The sequence below is a fragment of the Mustelus asterias genome, chromosome 17 (genome assembly GCF_964213995.1).
Source record: "Mustelus asterias chromosome 17, sMusAst1.hap1.1, whole genome shotgun sequence".
NCBI lineage: Eukaryota > Metazoa > Chordata > Chondrichthyes > Carcharhiniformes > Triakidae > Mustelus > Mustelus asterias.
The window spans coordinates 44010783-44029239 of record NC_135817.1 but is presented as its reverse complement, the minus strand read 5'-3'; the positions used below and the strand labels follow the sequence as shown (position 1 = coordinate 44029239).

General features: G+C 49.6%; 1 protein-coding gene across 1 annotated transcript in view; it reads left to right on the top strand.

Moving 5' to 3' along the window:
* The window catches only part of LOC144506058 (uncharacterized), an 81410-nt gene that overhangs the window by 41466 nt on the left and 21487 nt on the right, over nt 1–18457 (top strand). The window contains exon 5 of the mRNA XM_078231875.1: nt 13708–13783. Coding sequence (XP_078088001.1) covers nt 13708–13783 — 76 coding nt within the window. The remainder of the gene's footprint in view (nt 1–13707; nt 13784–18457) is intronic.

Below are 18457 nucleotides of genomic sequence, written 5' to 3'. Positions count from 1 at the left end.
TCCGCCACTAGGACTAATTGTCTTCTGTAACATAAAGTTAATAAGATGTCCTCAATCAATATGATTTAGTAAAATGACAATGAGAGATTAGTGAGAATTAACATAGGGTAATAGCATATTAGTAAGAGACAACACTCATGTTTTTTCAATGGATGAATATCCATCAACAACAGTGAAAGTAAAAGAATGGGTGAGATTGTGCATCCAAATAATAAACCATAGTTATAGTGACTCTCTTTACTTCAGATTTCAGAAGTTCTTCATCAGTGTGCTAGTTCTCAAACTTTATGCTGCTAAATGTTGCTGTGTTTAGCCGAGTCATAGACCCAGAAAAGGTCTCATGGTCTAACTTTTGGATTAAGGATCTGGTTCATGCATACCAGGGTGCAAAATCTGAGCTGCAATAGTGTCAAACCAACTAGGAAGCATCCAGTCAATACTATCTTGTTGTTGGCATAGTAAAATAGATCCTTAGAAGCATTTAGTGAACATTGGATTACAAATTTAAGTAGATCATTTTAACTCCTTGAAACATTCGTGTCTGCGTGGGTTTCCTCCGGGTGCTCCGGTTTCCTCCCACAGTCCAAAGATGTGCGGGTTAGGTTGATTGGCCAGGTTAAAAATTGCCCCTTAGAGTCCTGGGATGCGTAGGTTAGAGGGATTAGCGGGTAAATATGTGGGGATAGGGCCTGGGTGGGATTGTGGTCGGTGCAGACTCGATGGGCCGAATGGCCTCCTTCTGCACTGTAGGGTTTCTATGATTTCTATGATTTCTATGATTGGCAGGGCTACACTATGAATGTAATGATTTGATTTGGAGCAATTTTCCTCTTTTGCATTTGAGCGTTAAATAATTGCCTGAATGGAACACATGGAAGAAAATCATATATGTGAGATTGTACACCTGTAACAGAATGAATCTGGGGGGATGCGATTCTCCAGCCCGCTGCGCTGCTCTAGCTGGGAGACATCAGCAGAGGCAGTTTAGCAGATTTCCCGCTGGGCGCCACGGCCTCTGCCCATCTCCGGGGCCAGGATTTCTGGCATCATCAGCGGCGCGGATTTTCATATTGAAATCCTCATTTGAATATCATTAGCATGCCCGGGACAGAAGTCTCCGAGCCTGCTAGCCTCTAACCCCCACCACCAGGAGTGTTTCACTCCAGCAGGGTTTATAACAGCTCCCCATTAACAGGGAGCTGGCGGCCCAACACCACTGCAGTGAAGGGAGGCCATAGAACATAGAACATTACAGCGCAGTACAGGCCCTTCGGCCCTCGATGTTGCGCCGACCAGTGAAACCAATCTAAAGCCCATCTAACCTACACTATTCCAATATCATCCATATCTTTATCCAATGACCATTTAAATGCCCTTAATGTTGGCGAGTCCACTACTGCTGCAGGCAGGGCATTCCACGCCCTTACTACTCTCTGAGTGAAGAACCTACCTCTAACATCTGTCCTATATCTATCACCCCTCAATTTAAAGCTATGTCCCTGGTGCTAGCTATCATCATCCGAGGAAAAAGGCTCTCACTATCCACCCTATCTAATCCTCTGATCATCTTGTATACCTCTATTAAGTCACCTCTTAACCTTCTCTCTAACGAAAACAACCTCAAGTCCCTCAGCCGTCCCTCAGGGCGGCACGGTAGCACAGTGGTTAGCACTGCTGCTTCACAGCTCCAGGGTCCCGGGTTCGATTCCCGGCTCGGGTCGCTGTCTGTGTGGAGTTTGCACATTCTCCTCGTGTCTGCGTGGGTTTCCTCCGGGTGCTCCGGTTTCCTCCCACAGTCCAAAGATGTGCGGGTTAGGTTGATTGGCCAGGTTAAAAATTGCCCCTGAGAGTCCTGAGATGCGTAGGTTAGAGGGATTAGCAGGTAAATATGTGGGGGTAGGGCCTGGGTGGGATTGTGGTCGGTGCAGACTCGATGGGCCGAATGGCCTCCTTCTGCACTGTAGGGTTTCTATGATTCTTTCCTCATAAGACCTTCCCAGGCAACATCCTAGTAAATATTCCCTGCACCCTTTCCAATGCTTCCACATCCTTCCTATAATGCGGTGACCAGAACTGTACGCAATACTCCAAATGCGGCCGCACCAGAGTTTTGTACAGCTGCAACATGACCTCCTGGCTCCGAAACTCAACCCCTCTACCAATAAAAGCTAACACTCCGTACGCCTTCTTAACAACCCTATCAACCTGGGTGCCAACTTTCAGGGATCTATGCACATGGACACCGAGATCTCTCTGTTCATCCACACTACCAAGTATCTTACCATTAGTCCAGTACTCTGTAATCCTGTTACTCCTTCCAAAGTGAATCACCTCACACTTTTCCGCATTGAACTCCATTTGCCACCTCTCAGCCCAGCACTGCAGCTTATCTATGTCCCTCTGTAACCTGCAACATCCTTCCGCACTGTCCACAACTCCACCGACTTTAGTGTCATCCGCAAATTTACTAACCCAGCCTTCTAGAACCATAGAACCATAGAAAATTACAGCTCAGAAACAGGCCTTTTGCCCCTTCTTGTCTGTGCCGAACCATTTTTTGCCTAGTCCCACTGACCTGCACTTGGACCATATCCCTCCACACCCCTCTCATCCATGAACCCGTCCAAGTTTTTCTTAAATGTTAAAAGTGACCCCGCATTTACCACTTTATCCGGCAGCTCATTCCACACTCCCACCACTCTCTGTGTGAAGAAGCCCCCCCTAATATTCCCTTTAAACTTTTCTCCTTTCACCCTTAACCCATGCCCTCTGGTTTTTTTCTCCCCTAGCCTCAGCGGAAAAAGCCTGCTTGCATTCACTCTATCTATACCCATCAAAATCTTATACACCTCTATCAAATCTCCCCTCAATCTTCTATGCTCCAGGGAATAAAGTCCCAACCGATTCAATCTCTCTCTGTAACTCAGCTTCTCAAGTCCCGGCAACATCCTTGTGAACCTTCTCTGCGCTCTTTCAACGTTATTTACATCCTTCCTGTAACTAGGTGACCAAAACTGTACACAATACTCCAAATTCGGCCTCACCAATGCCTTATATAACCTTACCATAACACTCCAACTTTTATACTCGATACTCCGATTTATAAAGGCCAATGTACCAAAGGCACTCTTTACAACCCTATCCACCTGTGACGTCACTTTTAGGGAATTCTGTACCTGTATTCCCAGATCCCTCTGTTCAACTGCACTCTTCAGAGTCCTACCATTTACCCTGTACGTTCTACTTTGGTTTGTCCTTCCAATGTGCAATATCTCACACTTGTCTGTGTTAAATTCCATTTGCCATTTTTCAGCCCATTTTTCTAGTTGGTCCAAATCCCTCTGCAAGCTTTGAAAACTTTCCTCACTGTCCACTACGCCTCCAATCTTTGTATCATCAGCAAACTTGCTGATCCAATTTACCACATTATCATCCAGATCATTGATATAGATGACAAACAACAATGGACCCAACACCGATCCCTGCGGCACACCACTAGTCACAGGCCTCCACTCAGAGAAGCAATCCTCCACAACCACTCTCTGGCTTCTTCCATTGAGCAGGTGTCTAATCCAATTTACTACCTCTCCATGTATACCCAGCGACTGAACCTTCCTAACTAACCTCCCATGCGGAACCTTGTCAAAGGCCTTGCTGAAATCCAGGTAGACAACATCCACCGCCTTCCCTTCATCCACTTTCCTGGTAATCTCCTCGAAAAACTCTAATAGATTGGTCAAACATGACCTACCACGCACAAAGCCATGTTGACTCTCCCTAATAAGTCCCTGTCTATCCAAATATTTGTAGATCCTATCCCTTATCACACCTTCCAATAACTTGCCCACCACCGACGTCAAACTTACTGGCCTATAATTTCCCGTCCTCATCCAGGTCATTTATAAAAATGACAAACAGCAGTGGCCTCAAAACAGCCATGGAGGCCATGCAGGAGGCTGGGGATAAGGGGGGTGCCCCCTAGGCATTCCCAACCAGCCTTGCCCCTGACACTGCCCAAGGGGCAAACTGGCAATGGCCAAGGGGCACCTTGGCACTGCCTGGTGGGCATCGGGTAGTGCCAAGGGAGCAGAGCCGGGGGGGGCCTAAGGGGGGAAATCAATGGGTGTGGGGGGGTCCTGCTGCCACTCTGCATTCAGGATCAGTGGCAGAAGGAGGGAAGGGGCTGATCGGAGCTGGCCATTGGGGTGGGGGAGGGAGGTGCTGGGGGGATTCGGGGCTGCGGGAGGGGGGTGCGAGTCAGGGAGATTGGGGCTGTCGGTGGGGGGGGAGGGGGGGGCGGTGACATCGGGAGACATCCAGGAGGCCAGTGATCGGGGTGGGTGAGAGAGTTGCAAGGTCAGCGATGCCGGGTTGTGGGGCTGGCCAACGATTTGGGAGGCCAGCATTGCAGGACTACTGCTCATGCACCGAGCTCCATTCTGACAGATCGGCGCATGCGCAATGGCCCACTCAGTACTATGCTGCCGGCCTCTCCAGCGAGAATAGGCCTCCCCCACAAACTTCCAGCGTGATTCTCCCTGAGACACTCTGCAGTGCTCAAAACAGTGGGAATTACTCCAGTTTTCACACAAATTCGGCACTTAAATTTTTTTTGGGAGAATCCCAGCCCTGGTCTTTCACCATGAGCATGTTCCAGGTAATATTTCACAGCCAAGTTCAAAATGGGAAATTGCGCTAATTTTCTCCAAGAGGACGTAGATATATTAAAAAGGATTCTGAGAAAACTATTTTAAAAATTGTTTTCCAGGCCCATATTCTAAATTATATTCATAAACTGACTTAGCTAAGATTCTTTTGGTGGAACCTGGGAAGCAGCATGATGTCAGTCTTTGCAGTGATGAAAGCAACTTATAATATTGATTTGAATGTACTTTAAGTTTAGCTGTGATCATAAAACTAGAGAAATGAATACAAACTAGTCAACTCTTAGCTGAGGCTCGGGGTTCAGCTGTTGTTTTGCCCAAGGCGGTGCGCTGATGTGTATAATAAAGTCAGTTAAAGCTAAATCAATTAACTCATTTCAAAAGTGCGGCTAACTTTTTGTCTAATAATGGATTGAGGTTACAAAGATCAGTTTAGACTTAGTTGGTTCAATACAAAATACTAAAAGGACATATTGGGGGTGATTCTCCCATCCTGCTACGCTGAACGAGTAGCACAGTGAGGCAGGAGACATCAATGCGGCCAATTTGCAGGATTCATGCTGGGCATCCAGGCCTCCGCGCATCTCCCAGCCAAAGTTTTTTCACGTTGACAGATCCAGGTTGAAAATCAGCGTAACACCGATTTACATTCGTTAACATACCTTAGCATGTCATTAGCGGGTCCACGAGTAGGATCTCACGAGTTAGCGTCTCCCCTCCATCGACATGATGTCACGCTGGTGGGGTTTACAAATGCTGTATAAAAGTCGCGATTTGGCGTGGTAGGAGTTTTATGGAGCTCCAGGCCCCGGACTGCAGGGGAGGTTGGAGGCAGGGCATGCAAACCTTTTGCTTGCTGTGGGCACTTCCTGGAGAGCTAAAATGCTGTCCCCAGGCCCAGGGATGTTCCATGTAGTCTCTTTGGGGTGGGGTCCTTTACTGACTGCTGGGGTTTTGCGGGGGGGGGGGAAAGGCACCATGTGCTGCTTCAGGGCCCATCGATTCAGGCAGTTGGTTCTCCAAGCAGAGGCGCTCATGTTAACACAGACACTCATACTGCATGTACTCTGCAGTGAATGGGAACCCATCTTGTGATCATTAGGGGCCTATCCCTGACCTGCAACGCATGCCTGGAAGGGAATGCTGTAGTTGCACTCAAGGGTGTGCAATGGTCACTGCCACACACCAACCTATATACTCTCCCTGCCAACCATGTTCACGATGCCAAATGCAGGCAACCTAATCAGGTGACACATGGCACCACAGATTGTGTTATGTTGCCAGCACCCACAAGTAGGAGAACTGGTCCCAGTGAGAGATGGGGGGGGGGGGAATGTGGGGGGGGGGATGTGGGGGGGGGGGGGGGGGATGTCGGGGGGGGGGGGGTGCTGGGGCAGATGCAAGCAATGACATGTATCTCTGTCAATCTCTCTCTCTGACCCCCACCGTGCGGAATGGAGCTCGATCTTATTAATCCAGAGCTGGCCATCATGGCTGAGAAGGAGGAGGAGGCGGCTCAGGAGGTGGAGGGCGTGGGGGGGGCCACTCCAGGAGCAGCCAGTGGCAGGCCCTCAGGAAGGAGGGCAAGGGGCTGCCACTGATGACCATGAGGTGGGAGAGCAGTCTCCCGAAAGGGTGGCCAGGAGAAGGAGGATGCAGAGGACTTGGCAATACAGGACCAGGAGGTCATTTGAGGGCCTATTGGAGGCCATGTGCCGTCACCGGCTCCACCTATCTAAGGACATGGTCTGGCACCTGTGTGAGGTGCTTGCACACCTGGCACCTCAGGGGAGAGGTGGACACCTGCTCCCAGTAGAAATTAAAGTGACGGCAGCACTTAACTTCTATGCATCAGGGTCAATTGAGACACACAGTGACAACCTCTGTGGAATCTCACATGCCTCAGTCCACAGATGTGTTCGCCAGGTCACAGATTGATGCGCGACAATCAAGCACGAGGTACAAGGCTTCAGCTATTGAAGGCTTTTATTAGCAAACAATGGAACTAACTAACACGAGTACACCAGTTCAGACTGGAGGGGTCCCGCCTGAGCAGAGGGTCTTATACCTCTCCCCAGGAGGCGGGGCCCGACCGGGATGTGCCATAACAACATCTACCACAGGTAAACACCCTAACCCAACAACATTATAACAACCCCCACAGTGGCAACACCCTAACCCAACAGTAACATTGGAATAACCCCACAGTGGTAACCAACGATGGTTCACCACATTCACCCCTCCTTTAAAAACAAAGGCCGGCGGGGTGCGAAAACAGGTCACATATATACAAAATTCACAAGTCCAGACGGTCTGGAGGACCGCACCGTCGCTGTGATCTCCTCAACACCGGTTGCGACACCGGAGCAGGTGCTTGCGGTGGCGTTCTCTCCAAAACAGCGTCCGGCTGTCCCCTCGAGGACTCCCGGGCCGGTTGACCCTGGTGAGGCGATGGTGCAGGGGATCCTGGAACCTTCTGTGGTGGCGCCGATCTCCGAGTCTCAGGCAAGCTGTACATGGGAGTATAACTGTTATGCACTGGTCCCGGTGCTGACCGCGCCACGTCTGGGGAAGAAAGAAGTGAAAGGGGGTTCGTGACGGGGGGTATAGGAGCGACAGGAGTTGCTACGTCCCCTGCGGGCGCCAGGTCTCGAATCGAGACTGTGTCCTCTCGCCCGTCAGGATATGCCACATAGGCATACTGAGGGTTGGCGTGGAGGAGTTGGACCGGTTCGACCAAGGGGTCGGACTTGCGGGCCGTCACATGTCGCCGCAGAAGGACGGGTCCTGGGTACGTCAACCAGGCTGGTAAGGAGATCCCCGAGGACGACTTCCGAGGGAATGAGAACATCCTCTCGTGGGGAGTAGCATTGGTTGCCGTACACAGGAGGGAGCGAATGGAATGAAGCGCATTTGGAAGGACCTCCTGCCAACGGGAGACTGGAAGGCCCCTGGATTTCAGCGCCAGTAGGACAGCCTTCCAGACTGTAGCATTCTCCCTCTCCACCTGTCCGTTACCCCTAGGGTTGTAGCTCGTGGTTCTACTAGAGGCAATTCCGTATGAGAGCAGGAATTGCCTCAAGTCGTTACTCATGAACGACGAGCCCCTGTCGCTATGTATGTAGCAGGGGTACCCGAACAGGGTAAAAAGATCACTGAATGCCTTAATCACTGTGGCAGTTGACGTGTCCGCACAGGGGACAACAAACGGGAACCGGGAGTATTCATCTATTATATTGAGAAAATAGACATTCCGGTCCGTTGAGGGAAGGGGGCCCTTAAAATCCACACTCAGCCTCTCGAAGGGGCGAGTGGCCTTGACCAATTGTGCCCGGTCCGGTCGATAAAAGTGCGGTTTGCATTCCGCGCAAATCCGACAGCTTCTCGTTACTGACCTGACATCCTCCACCGAGTAGGGCAGGTTGCGGGCTTTTACAAAGTGGTAGAGTCGGGTGACTCCAGGATGGCACAGGTCATTGTGGAGGGCCTTCAAGCGGTCCTCCTGCATGATGGCGCATGTTCCGCGCGAGAGGGCATCCGAGGGCTCATTGAGCTTCCCTGGACGATACATAATATCGTAATTATAGGTGGAGAGCTCAATTCTCCACCGCAAGATCTTATCATTCTTGATCTTGCCCCTCTGCGTATTACTGAACATAAACGCCACGGATCGTTGATCCGTGATCAGGGTGAACCGCTTCCCCGCCAGGTAATGGCGCCAGTGTCTGATGGCCTCCACAATGTCCTGAGCCTCCTTCTCCACCGCTGAGTGCCGAATTTCGGGACCTTGCAGGGTGCGGGAAAAAAACGCGACGGGCCTGCCTGCCTGGTTTAGTGTGGCGGCCAAGGCGAAATCTGATGCCTCACTTTCCACCTGACAAGGGATGGATTCATCCACCGCGTGCATCATGGCTTTCGCAATGTCGCTTTTCAAAGCCTTGAAGGCCAATTGGGCCTCCGGCGTGAGTGGGAAGGTCGTGGACTTGATGAGCGGACGGGCTTTGTCCGCGTAGTTGGGGACCCACTGCGCATAATACGAAAAGAAGCCGAGGCATCTCCTCAGTGCTTTTGTGCTAGCGGGCAAGGGAAGTTCAGTAAGGGGGCGCATACTGTCTGGATCAGGGCCGATGACCCCGTTTTCCACCACGTATCCAAGGATAGCTAACCTGCGCGTACGGAATACGCACTTCTCCCTGTTATAGGTCAGATTCAGGCGAGATGCAGTGCGCAGAAAGTTTTGGAGATTCGTGTCATGGTCCTGCTGGTCATGGCCGCAGATGGTGACGTTATCCAGGTACGGGAAGGTAGCCCGCAACCCGTTCTGGTCCACCATTCGGTCCATAGCACGCTGGAAGACCGAGACCCCATTGGTGACACAAAATGGAACCCTAAGAAACTGGTATAGATGACCATCCGCCTCAAAAGCCGTGTATTGTCGGTCCTCTGGGCGGATGGGGAGTTGATGGTAGGCGGACTTAAGGTCTATGGTGGAGAACACCCGGTACTGCGCAATCTGATTGACCATATCAGATATGCGCGGGAGAGGATACGCATCCAGCTGCGTATAACGGTTAATGGTCTGACTGCAGTCGATGACCATCCGAGGTTTGTTCCCGCTTTTAACCACCACGACCTGCGCTCTCCACGGACTAGCACTGTGCTGTATGATCCCTTCTTTGAGGAGCTGCTGAACCTCAGATCTGATAAAGATCCGGTCTTCAGCGCTGTAACGCCTACTCTTAGTAGCGATGGGCTTGCAGCCTGGTACCAGATTCTTATATAAAGAAGGTGTGGTGATCTTTAGTGTGGAAAGATTGCATGCGGGGCGCTTTGGGCAATTTGGAGGCTGCGGCTGATTCCCTACTGCCAGTGAAGGGAGTGGCCCACCGTACTGTAGGATCACACTCTTCATGTGGACCATAAAGTTTAGTCCGAGGAGAATTGGCGCGCAAAGGTGCGGCAACACAAGGAGCCTGTATCGCTCGTAAATTGTGCCCTGCACCTCTAGGGTTACCATACAATGTCCTTGGATCGGTACAGACCGGGACCGTGATGCCATAGAAATTGTCTGTTTGGCAGGTAGAACCCGGAGTCCACACCTTTTTGCAGTGTCAGGGTGAATAAAACTCTCGGTGCTCCCACTGTCAAACAGACAATACACAGTACGACCATTTACCTTGATGTTCATCATTGAACTGTCAAGCCTGTGATGCTCTGTCTGGTCCAGGGAGATCGACGCCACCGTTGGCCCCCGGGCGTCACTGCATGCAGCCGAGGTTGATACTGAGGACCCCTGCTGGTCGCTCCTGGTCGTCGTCGACCATGATGGCCGCCCCCATGAATCGCACGTGGGCGAGGGCGCCAAGCGTAGCGACTCCTGGTGGTCATCCTCCTCCTCCGTCAGCCACGATGGCGCCGTCCTGGGTTCGCACGTGGTCGGGCCTCGCGGGTACTGCGACGTCGAAGGAGCTTGTCTCCGCTCTGGAGGGTCACAGGCTGCACTGCCGTTTTTGGGCTTTGACCTGCAAACTTTAGCATAGTGCCCCTTTTTACCGCACTGACTGCAGATCGCCGTTTTTGCTGGACACTGTTGCCGTGGGTGCTTGGCCCCTCCGCAAAAATAGCATCGCTGGCCGCCTGGAGCTGCCGCCGTCGTCGGGTCGATATGGGAGCGCGAGCCCGTGGGGCGAGGAGGGATTTGTGCTTGCTCCTGCCACGTTGTCTCCGCGTGGTCTTCGGGGTACAGAGCCAAGCTTTTCGACGCTGCCTCCAGCATCTCAGCCATCTCCATCGCTTGGGTCAAGTTGAGGTTCCCTTTCTCTAATAGCTTAAGCCGGATGTACGAGGACCCTACCCCTGCTACGAACGCATCTCGGGCGAGGTCGTACATATATTGCTCTGCCGACACATCTTTGCAGTCGCAGCCCCTGGCAAGCTGCAAGAGCTCATTGGCGTAGTCCTCCATGGTTTCGCCCAACTGCCGACGTCGTGTAGCGAGGAGGTAACGAGCGTGGATCTCGTTGGGTGGTCTCGTGTATCGTTTCTTCAAGAGCTCGATGGCCCTCGGGTAAGTGGTGGCCGCACGAATCGCAAGATAGACCGTGTCGCTTACCCTCACGTGGAGGACCTGGAGTTTGTCGTCGTCCATAGTAACAGCTGCAGAGGCTGCCAGGTAGTCCTCGAAACACTTCCACCAGTGGTCGAAGGTGTTAGAGGCACCGACCGCACGTGGGTCCAACGTCAGACGCTCTGGTTTTAGTATCTGTTCCATACTCCCTTTACTGTCGAGAGTTTTATGTTTGCTAATAAAATTGATGCGCGACAATCAAGCACGAGGTACAAGGCTTCAGCTATTGAAGGCTTTTATTAGCAAACAATGGAACTAACTAACACGAGTACACCAGTTCAGACTGGAGGGGTCCCGCCTGAGCAGAGGGTCTTATACCTCTCCCCAGGAGGCGGGGCCTGACCGGGATGTGCCATAACAACATCTACCACAGGTAAACACCCTAACCCAACAACATTATAACAACCCCCACAGTGGCAACACCCTAACCCAACAGTAACATTGGAATAATCCCACAGTGGTAACCAACGATGGTTCACCACACAGATGCCTTCTTCACCCGGGCAGGCCAATCCATCAATTTTGATGTTGGACAGGGTCAGCAGGAGGCCCAGGCTGCAGGCTTCACCATCATTGCAAGGATGCCCCATGTTCAGGGGGCAGTGGATGGGACACACATTGCCCTGTGGTCCCCGTGAAATGAGGGGCAACCATTTATCAACAGAAAGGGGTTCCATTCCCTCAATGTATAAATCATATGTGACCATTGGATGAAAATCATGCAGGTCTGTGCATGCCACCCAGGGAGTGTTCATGACAGCTATGTGCTGAGGTGATTGGACATCCCTGGGCTCTTCAAAGACCAGCCCAGGCTGCCAGGATAGCTCGTGGGGGACAAGGACTACCCGCTGAGGCCATGGCTGTTGACACCAGGGCGGAGGTCTGAGACCGAGTAGTAGGCCTGTTGTAATGAGGTCCACGCTGCCATCCGGCCCGTAGTGGAGGGGTGCATAGGCCTGTTGAAGATGTGGTTCTGCTGCCCAGGCCGCTCTGGGGATGCCCTCCAATACAACCCTGTGCACTTTATTGTGCTCTTAGCATTTAACAAAAACTTAACCTTGACTACTGGAGGGCCCCTGCTGACTTGCAGATGACACTGATGTTTCTGTGCCACCCTGTTCATCCAGTTGACCCTGAGATGCCCCGGTTGAGGAAGTGGGATTCAGAAGGTCTTGGGAAATCCAGAGTCTCCTGGGTGAAAGGCCCTCCTCTCTCAGGGTGCCCATAGGCACTGGGGATACTCCATGGGATGCCAAGGTAGCTGGACTGAGCTTCAGAAGTTCTGGTGTCACCTGGCTCTGCCAGTCCTGGGGGCCCAGATGCATCTGCCCCATGGTCTGTGATCCCTCAGCCCTGGCTCTCTGTGACTGGACAAAGCTCTAGAGCGCCTCACCAGCCATCTGAGACTGGGCTAAGTTGTCGAGGCCGACAGCCTCAGCCTGCTGTGTCTCCAGAATCCCAGCGAGAGCCCCACCCATGGCCAGCAGTGTCTCCAACATGCCCCAGACACCCATGACCATGAACTGATATGCCTCCAGGATGCCAGCGACACCCTCGGCCGTGGCCCATTGTGTCCCTGCTATACCCCACTGTCTCCAGTGGCCTGGACCCTGTTTCCCATGAAGATAAATCCCTGGCCCAGACTTTGCACTGCAGATGCCACCCTTGCAGTGTTGGCCTAGTTCGCACGCTGTGCCAGCACCACCTCCTGTGACAACATTCTGTTGGACTCCCCTAAACAGCCTTGCAGTCACAGCAGGGTTGCTGACAGCCCATCCACAACTTTTCGAACCCCGAAGCCCAGCATATGGCTTGGGGACAGTTGAATCCTTGCCTCCAGCAGACTTCTGTGTGCCCGAGCCCTCGGATGTGCCCACCTTCACCCGATGTGCATCAGTGGCTGTGATGTGCTCACCAGTAAGCCTCAGCGCTAACCCAGAAGCCTCAGTATTAACATGATCCATCATCGTGATAATCTCTGTGCTGGTGGGTTGTGTGGTTGATGCCTGTGCTGATTCGCTGGAGCTGTCCTCAGAGGATTTTTCAGGGCCTCCCTCCAAGGTGTCATCCAAGGTGTCCATGGGAGTTGGTTCCCGAGCACTGGGGGGGGAGGGGGGGAAACACCAGAAGGGCCTGGTTCATCAGAGTCCGGTGCTATAAGAACAGAGCACACATTAAGGGAAGGGAGGGAAAGCAGCCTGCACAGCATGGCACTTACTTCAAAGAAGACTTAGAAATAGGGTTCAGATGATGCTCACTTGCATGCTGGACGCTGACCTGGCGAGTGAGAGGCCAGCGATGAGGTCAGCAATGTCTATGGGGGGTTGAGGCCGGCGATTTCATGGCTGGGAGGACTTGTTTCGTGATCACCCAGAGATTGGCGCATGCGGAGTGGCCCGCTCAGTGCGCTAATATCAGCCTCTTCAGAGGAAATAGTGTGATTCACACTAATGCCCTTTGCAGTGCACGGAGTGTGGGAGATTCGTTTTAAAAACCCCGCTGAGAAAACCAGCCAGATTTACTCCAGTTTTTACGTGAATTCAGCACTTTGAATTTTTTGGGAGAATCGCCCATATTATGTGGAGGAAGTTTGCTGTTTTGGCTTCTTACATGCATTTAGTCACCTTTTAGGAAAATTAAATAAACTAACAATGGCTTGAACAGTCTTATGTTCTGACCATATTGGACTTGGTTGGTAGTGCAAAATGAATGTAAGCAAACAGGCTGCCCATCTTATGCACCTCCCTCAATTTTATTTTTCATTGAATGCAATGATATATTAACTATCTATAAAATGTGCATTGTATTACAAATAAGTGGCAAACTTAATAAAACTAAAAGCTTTACATTGCATTTAGTTATCACCTGTTTATTTAATGTGCCAGTAACATACTATTTTTCTTTTTTTCTTAAAAGAAAATAGAACTTCACCTTCAATCCAAATGACAACTTATCCAATTTATGGTAATTGGAAAAACCGAAGAGGTGTCTGGTAAGTATCTTGATGATAAGATGCTTTTATAACTGGATGTTGGAGTGAGATTACAGTAAATCAAAAGTCAGAAGGGCAATGTGAATTAGTTGGTAGCAATGGATAAAATGGTTTAGATATCAACAGTAGTGAAGTCCATGTCTAAAGAACCTTCACAAAGTACAGTTCAATAATAGAGATATCATTGCAAATTTATGATACCTGTTACAATGCCTCAAAGAATTTAATTTAATTTTCACATAGAAATAAAAGAGACATGATGAAAGTATTGGATGTACAGTTAGTGTGAGTCAGGAGGATTTTCAAATAGGATGAATGTGTTATTTATTCAGTAATCCTGCCAATGCCGACTCTATATTATCCTTTCACTACAGGAAGCCATTTATGGGGAATTTTTGGACTGATGTTTATTCTCCTCTCCACTTAGCTCAGAGTAAAAATTGGCACTTTGGGCAATAAGGATAATTTCAATCATTTGAGCTTTTATATAAATATTCAAAATGCCTGGACTAAATAAACCCAACTGAGTCAATTATTTATGTAATCTTTATCATATTTGTAAACTTAGCTCTGTAAAAGTAGTGGGATCGGTACCCTAACGAACTTAGAGTAGAATATTTATAAAAGGACATCAGATGAATCCTTAACCTCCTCTTTTTATCACTTCATCAAAAAACCATTTGGTCTTCACCATCCTGTCTATGGTGATGAATGATGGCTCATCGAATTGCTTTGCCTCCATCAGTGTGACTAATACTAATATTTCCAATTTAGGTATGTACAAGTCTGTATATATCTAAGTATGCACAGTGTGTACAAGTATGTACAAGGTAATTAAAGTCAGACTATAAAGTCATGAACTAACACTTCTTTGCCAGCACATTGTAATCACAATTAGCAATTGTTAAGCCTTAAAAATTAAAATATGCAATCATTTGGGAGGTATAGTTAACTGACAGAATAAATAATGGAGATTACAACAGCAGTTCAGCTAATTGTTGCTGATTATAAATTGACACTGAACTCAGTGTCTAAGAGTAATATAAAGTCAATGAGGTTTCAGCAAAGCCTTTGACAAGGTCCCACATGGGAGGCTTGTAAAAAAGATAAATTCACATGGGATACAGGGTAATTTGATAAAGTGGATCAAAATTGGCTCAGTTGTAGGAGACAGGGTGATGACAGAAGGTTGTTTAGTGACTGGAAGCCTGCGTCCAGTGGTGTACCACAGGGATCTGTGTTTGATCCCCTTTTATTCGTCATTTATATAAATGACATAGATGACTATGTTGGGGAGTAGGATTAGTAAGTTAGCGGATGACACAAAGATTGGACGGGAGGTTAACAGTGAGGCAGAGTGTCTTGGGCTACAAGAAGATATAAACGGAATGGTCAAATGGGCAGATAAGTGGCAGATGGAATTTAACCCTGAAAAGTGTAAGGTGACACACTTTGGAAGGAGTAATTTGACAAGGACGTATTCAATGAATGGTAGGACACGAGGAAGTTCTGTTAAACAAATGGACCCTGGTGTATTTGTCCACAAATTTCTGAAGGCAGAAGGGCATGTTAGCATTGCGCACGTGAAAAAGGGCACATGGGACACTTGCCTTCATCAATCGAGGCATAGATTACAAAAGCAGGGAAGTCACATTGGAGTTGTATAGAACTTTGGTGAGGCCACAGCTAGAGTACTGTGTATAGTTCTGGTCGTCACATTATAGAAAGGATGTGATTGCACTGGAGGGGGTGCAGAGAAGGTTCACCAGGATGCTGCCTGGGATGGAACATTTAAGTTATGAAGAGAGGTTGGGTCGGCTTGGGTTGTTTTTGTTGGAGCAGAGAAGACTGAGGAGTGACCTGATTGAGGAGTACAAGATTATGAGGGACATGGACAGAGTGGATAAGGAGCAGCTGTTCCCCTTAGTTGAAAGGTCAGTCATGAGGGAACATAGGTACAAGGTGAGGATCTGGAGATTTAGGGGGGGGATGTAAGGAAAAACATTTTTACCCAGAGGGTAGTGATGGTCTGGAATGCGCTGCTGGAGAAGACGGTAGAGGCGGGTTGCTTCACATCCTTTAAAACGTATCTGGATGAGCACTTGGCACATCATAACATTCAGGGCTATGGGCCAAGTGCTGGCAATGGGAGAGAGTTCAGTTGTTTCGAATATGTTGGAGCAGACTCAGTGGGCCGAAGGGTCTTTTCTGTGCTGTATGATTCTATGAAGTTAGTTCATCAACGAACTCCATTTCTGCAAGTTGAAAGCTTACATCGGAAGTCCATTGGACATCCTAATGGGCAGATGGATGCAGACCTGATGGGAGACAGCAGCAGCAGCAGTGGATGAAAGGACAGAGCGGGAAAAAGATGCAGACCTGATTGGAGACAACAACAACAGTGTTCAAGTTTTAAAAATTGAGTGGGAAAAAAGAACAAACTCTAGTATCACAGAAAGACCATAGACGATTGGCTGAGTGTTTTAGCTTTGCATCCCTAGCTCTTTAATTAGGGAGCTAATCCAAGAAGCTGAGAAATGTTATAAAAACATATTTTTTGTAGAAAATAAGAATCAAATGAAATACTCATGTGGACAAGGTGAGAGGGAATGGGTGACTTCCAGAAAGTTAAGAAGAAATAAACAGGTCATGCAGGAGTTCCTTGAGTGTATCTCACTTTCCAACTAGTATTCAGTTCTAATTATTGATGAGAGTGATTATTCATCTGGGGAACACAGCCAGAGCCAAGTCAATGGCACCACTATTAGTTTGACCATGCAGTGTCACAAAGAAGACTAGAAGACCAATAGTGAAATGAGATTCAATCGTGAGGGGAACAGACAGGCATTTTTGCGGCCGCAGATATGAATCCAGGATAGTATGTTGCTTCCCTGGTGCCAAGGTCAAGAATACCACTGAACAGCTGCAAAGCAATCCGAGAGGGAGAGCACAAATGGCCAACAGTTGTGATCTATATTGGTGCCAACAACATAGATAGAAAAAGAGGTGTGGGCTAGAATTTTATGCCCCGCCCGCCACGAGAATCGGAGCGGGCGAGGGGCAGGTAATGGGAAGGTTCATTGACCTTGGGTGGGATTTTACAGTTTCAGGACTTGCATGACCATAGAATCCTGTCTGTGATCCTTCAATCTAAATTTAGGCAGTTAATTGGAAGATAGCAGGCTGGACCAAAAAAGTAATAATCTCTGGCTTACTATTTGCAAATGAGTGTAGAAATAGGAGGATAAAGCAGATTAATGTGTGGCTGAAAGTATGGTGCAGGATGGAGGATTAAGATTTATGGGACGTTGGGAACAGGCCTGGGGGAGATGGGACCTGTACAGGCTGGACAGGTTACACCTATGATGTGGGGATGCCAGCGTTGGACTGGGGTGAACACAGTAAGAAGTCTCACAACACCAGGTTACACCTAAACAGAGCCTGACAAAATTCCTTGTGGCGAAAATTATTAGTGCTATGGGGGAAGTTTAAACTAACTTGGTAGGAATGTGGGAACCAGGAGGCAATACAGAGATTAATACCAAAGTAAACAGGACACTGGGAGAGAAAGATAACGCCAGAGTAGTAGTAGGTGAGTTCAGCACAAGGGGAAAAATAATTATCTAAATTGAAGTCACTGAGCATGTAGGTGAATGCACAAACTGTTGTATATAAGGTTGGTGAGTTCCAGGCCCAAATAGCTGAAAATATGCTGTTACAGTGATAACAAAGATCTGGCTCAAGTAAAAGCAGGACTCGGTATTAAATATTCCTGGATACAAGATGTTCAGGAAAAATAGGTAAGGAAGATAATTGGGAATGGGTGATAATATTAATTAAGATGCGATGCTGGAGAGAGAGAATGTTCCAAAGGAGACAGCAACAAAATTTAATTGGCTAGAGCTCAGGCACAAAAACGGTACAATTATGGGGCGAGTCTCCCAAAAGTGCTGAATTGGAGAGAAAGCTGGTTTAAATCACGACTGTTTTTTCAGTGCAACTTCAGAACTGAATCTCCCCAATCTGTGCAATGCACAGGTCCCAATCATGAATCTCACTAAAAACCCAGGGGGGCGGGGCCTATTCACGCCAGATTTTGACAGTTCTGGAACTCTGCACATGCGCAGTGACCCCAACCCGTCAGTCTCCCTGTTTGCTCGCCAACTCGATCACTCGACCCCCGCAGTGCTGCCCCTCCAGCCCCCACCCCCATGGCCCGATCGCGGCCTCCATGACAATTCCCGGGCTAGCCCCCACCCCGCCCCCCCATCCCGGAGCGCCCCGATGTCCAGCTCCCCCCGCACCCAGCAGTGGCAATCCCCTCACCCCCCCTCAGCACGTCAGACCCCCCCCCTGCTGACCCCCCCCCCCCCCGATGGTGGCTACCCCCCAACCGGAGGAAGATATCCCCCTGGGAGGCAGGTTTCCCCTCCCTTGGCAGACCACCACAACCCCCCCAGCCCGCCCTGCTCGTTGACCTCCCTCCAGCCCAGACCAATCCGCATGTAGAGTGGCAGTGGGACACCCCACCCCCACTGATTGCCTCCTCGGCTCCGCCCACAATAGACCCCACCCCCTTGGCACTGCCCAATGCCGGATGGGCAATTCCAAAATGCTCCCTGGGCAATGCGGGGGGCACAGGCTGGCACTGCCAGGGTGCCCATGTTCAGGGGG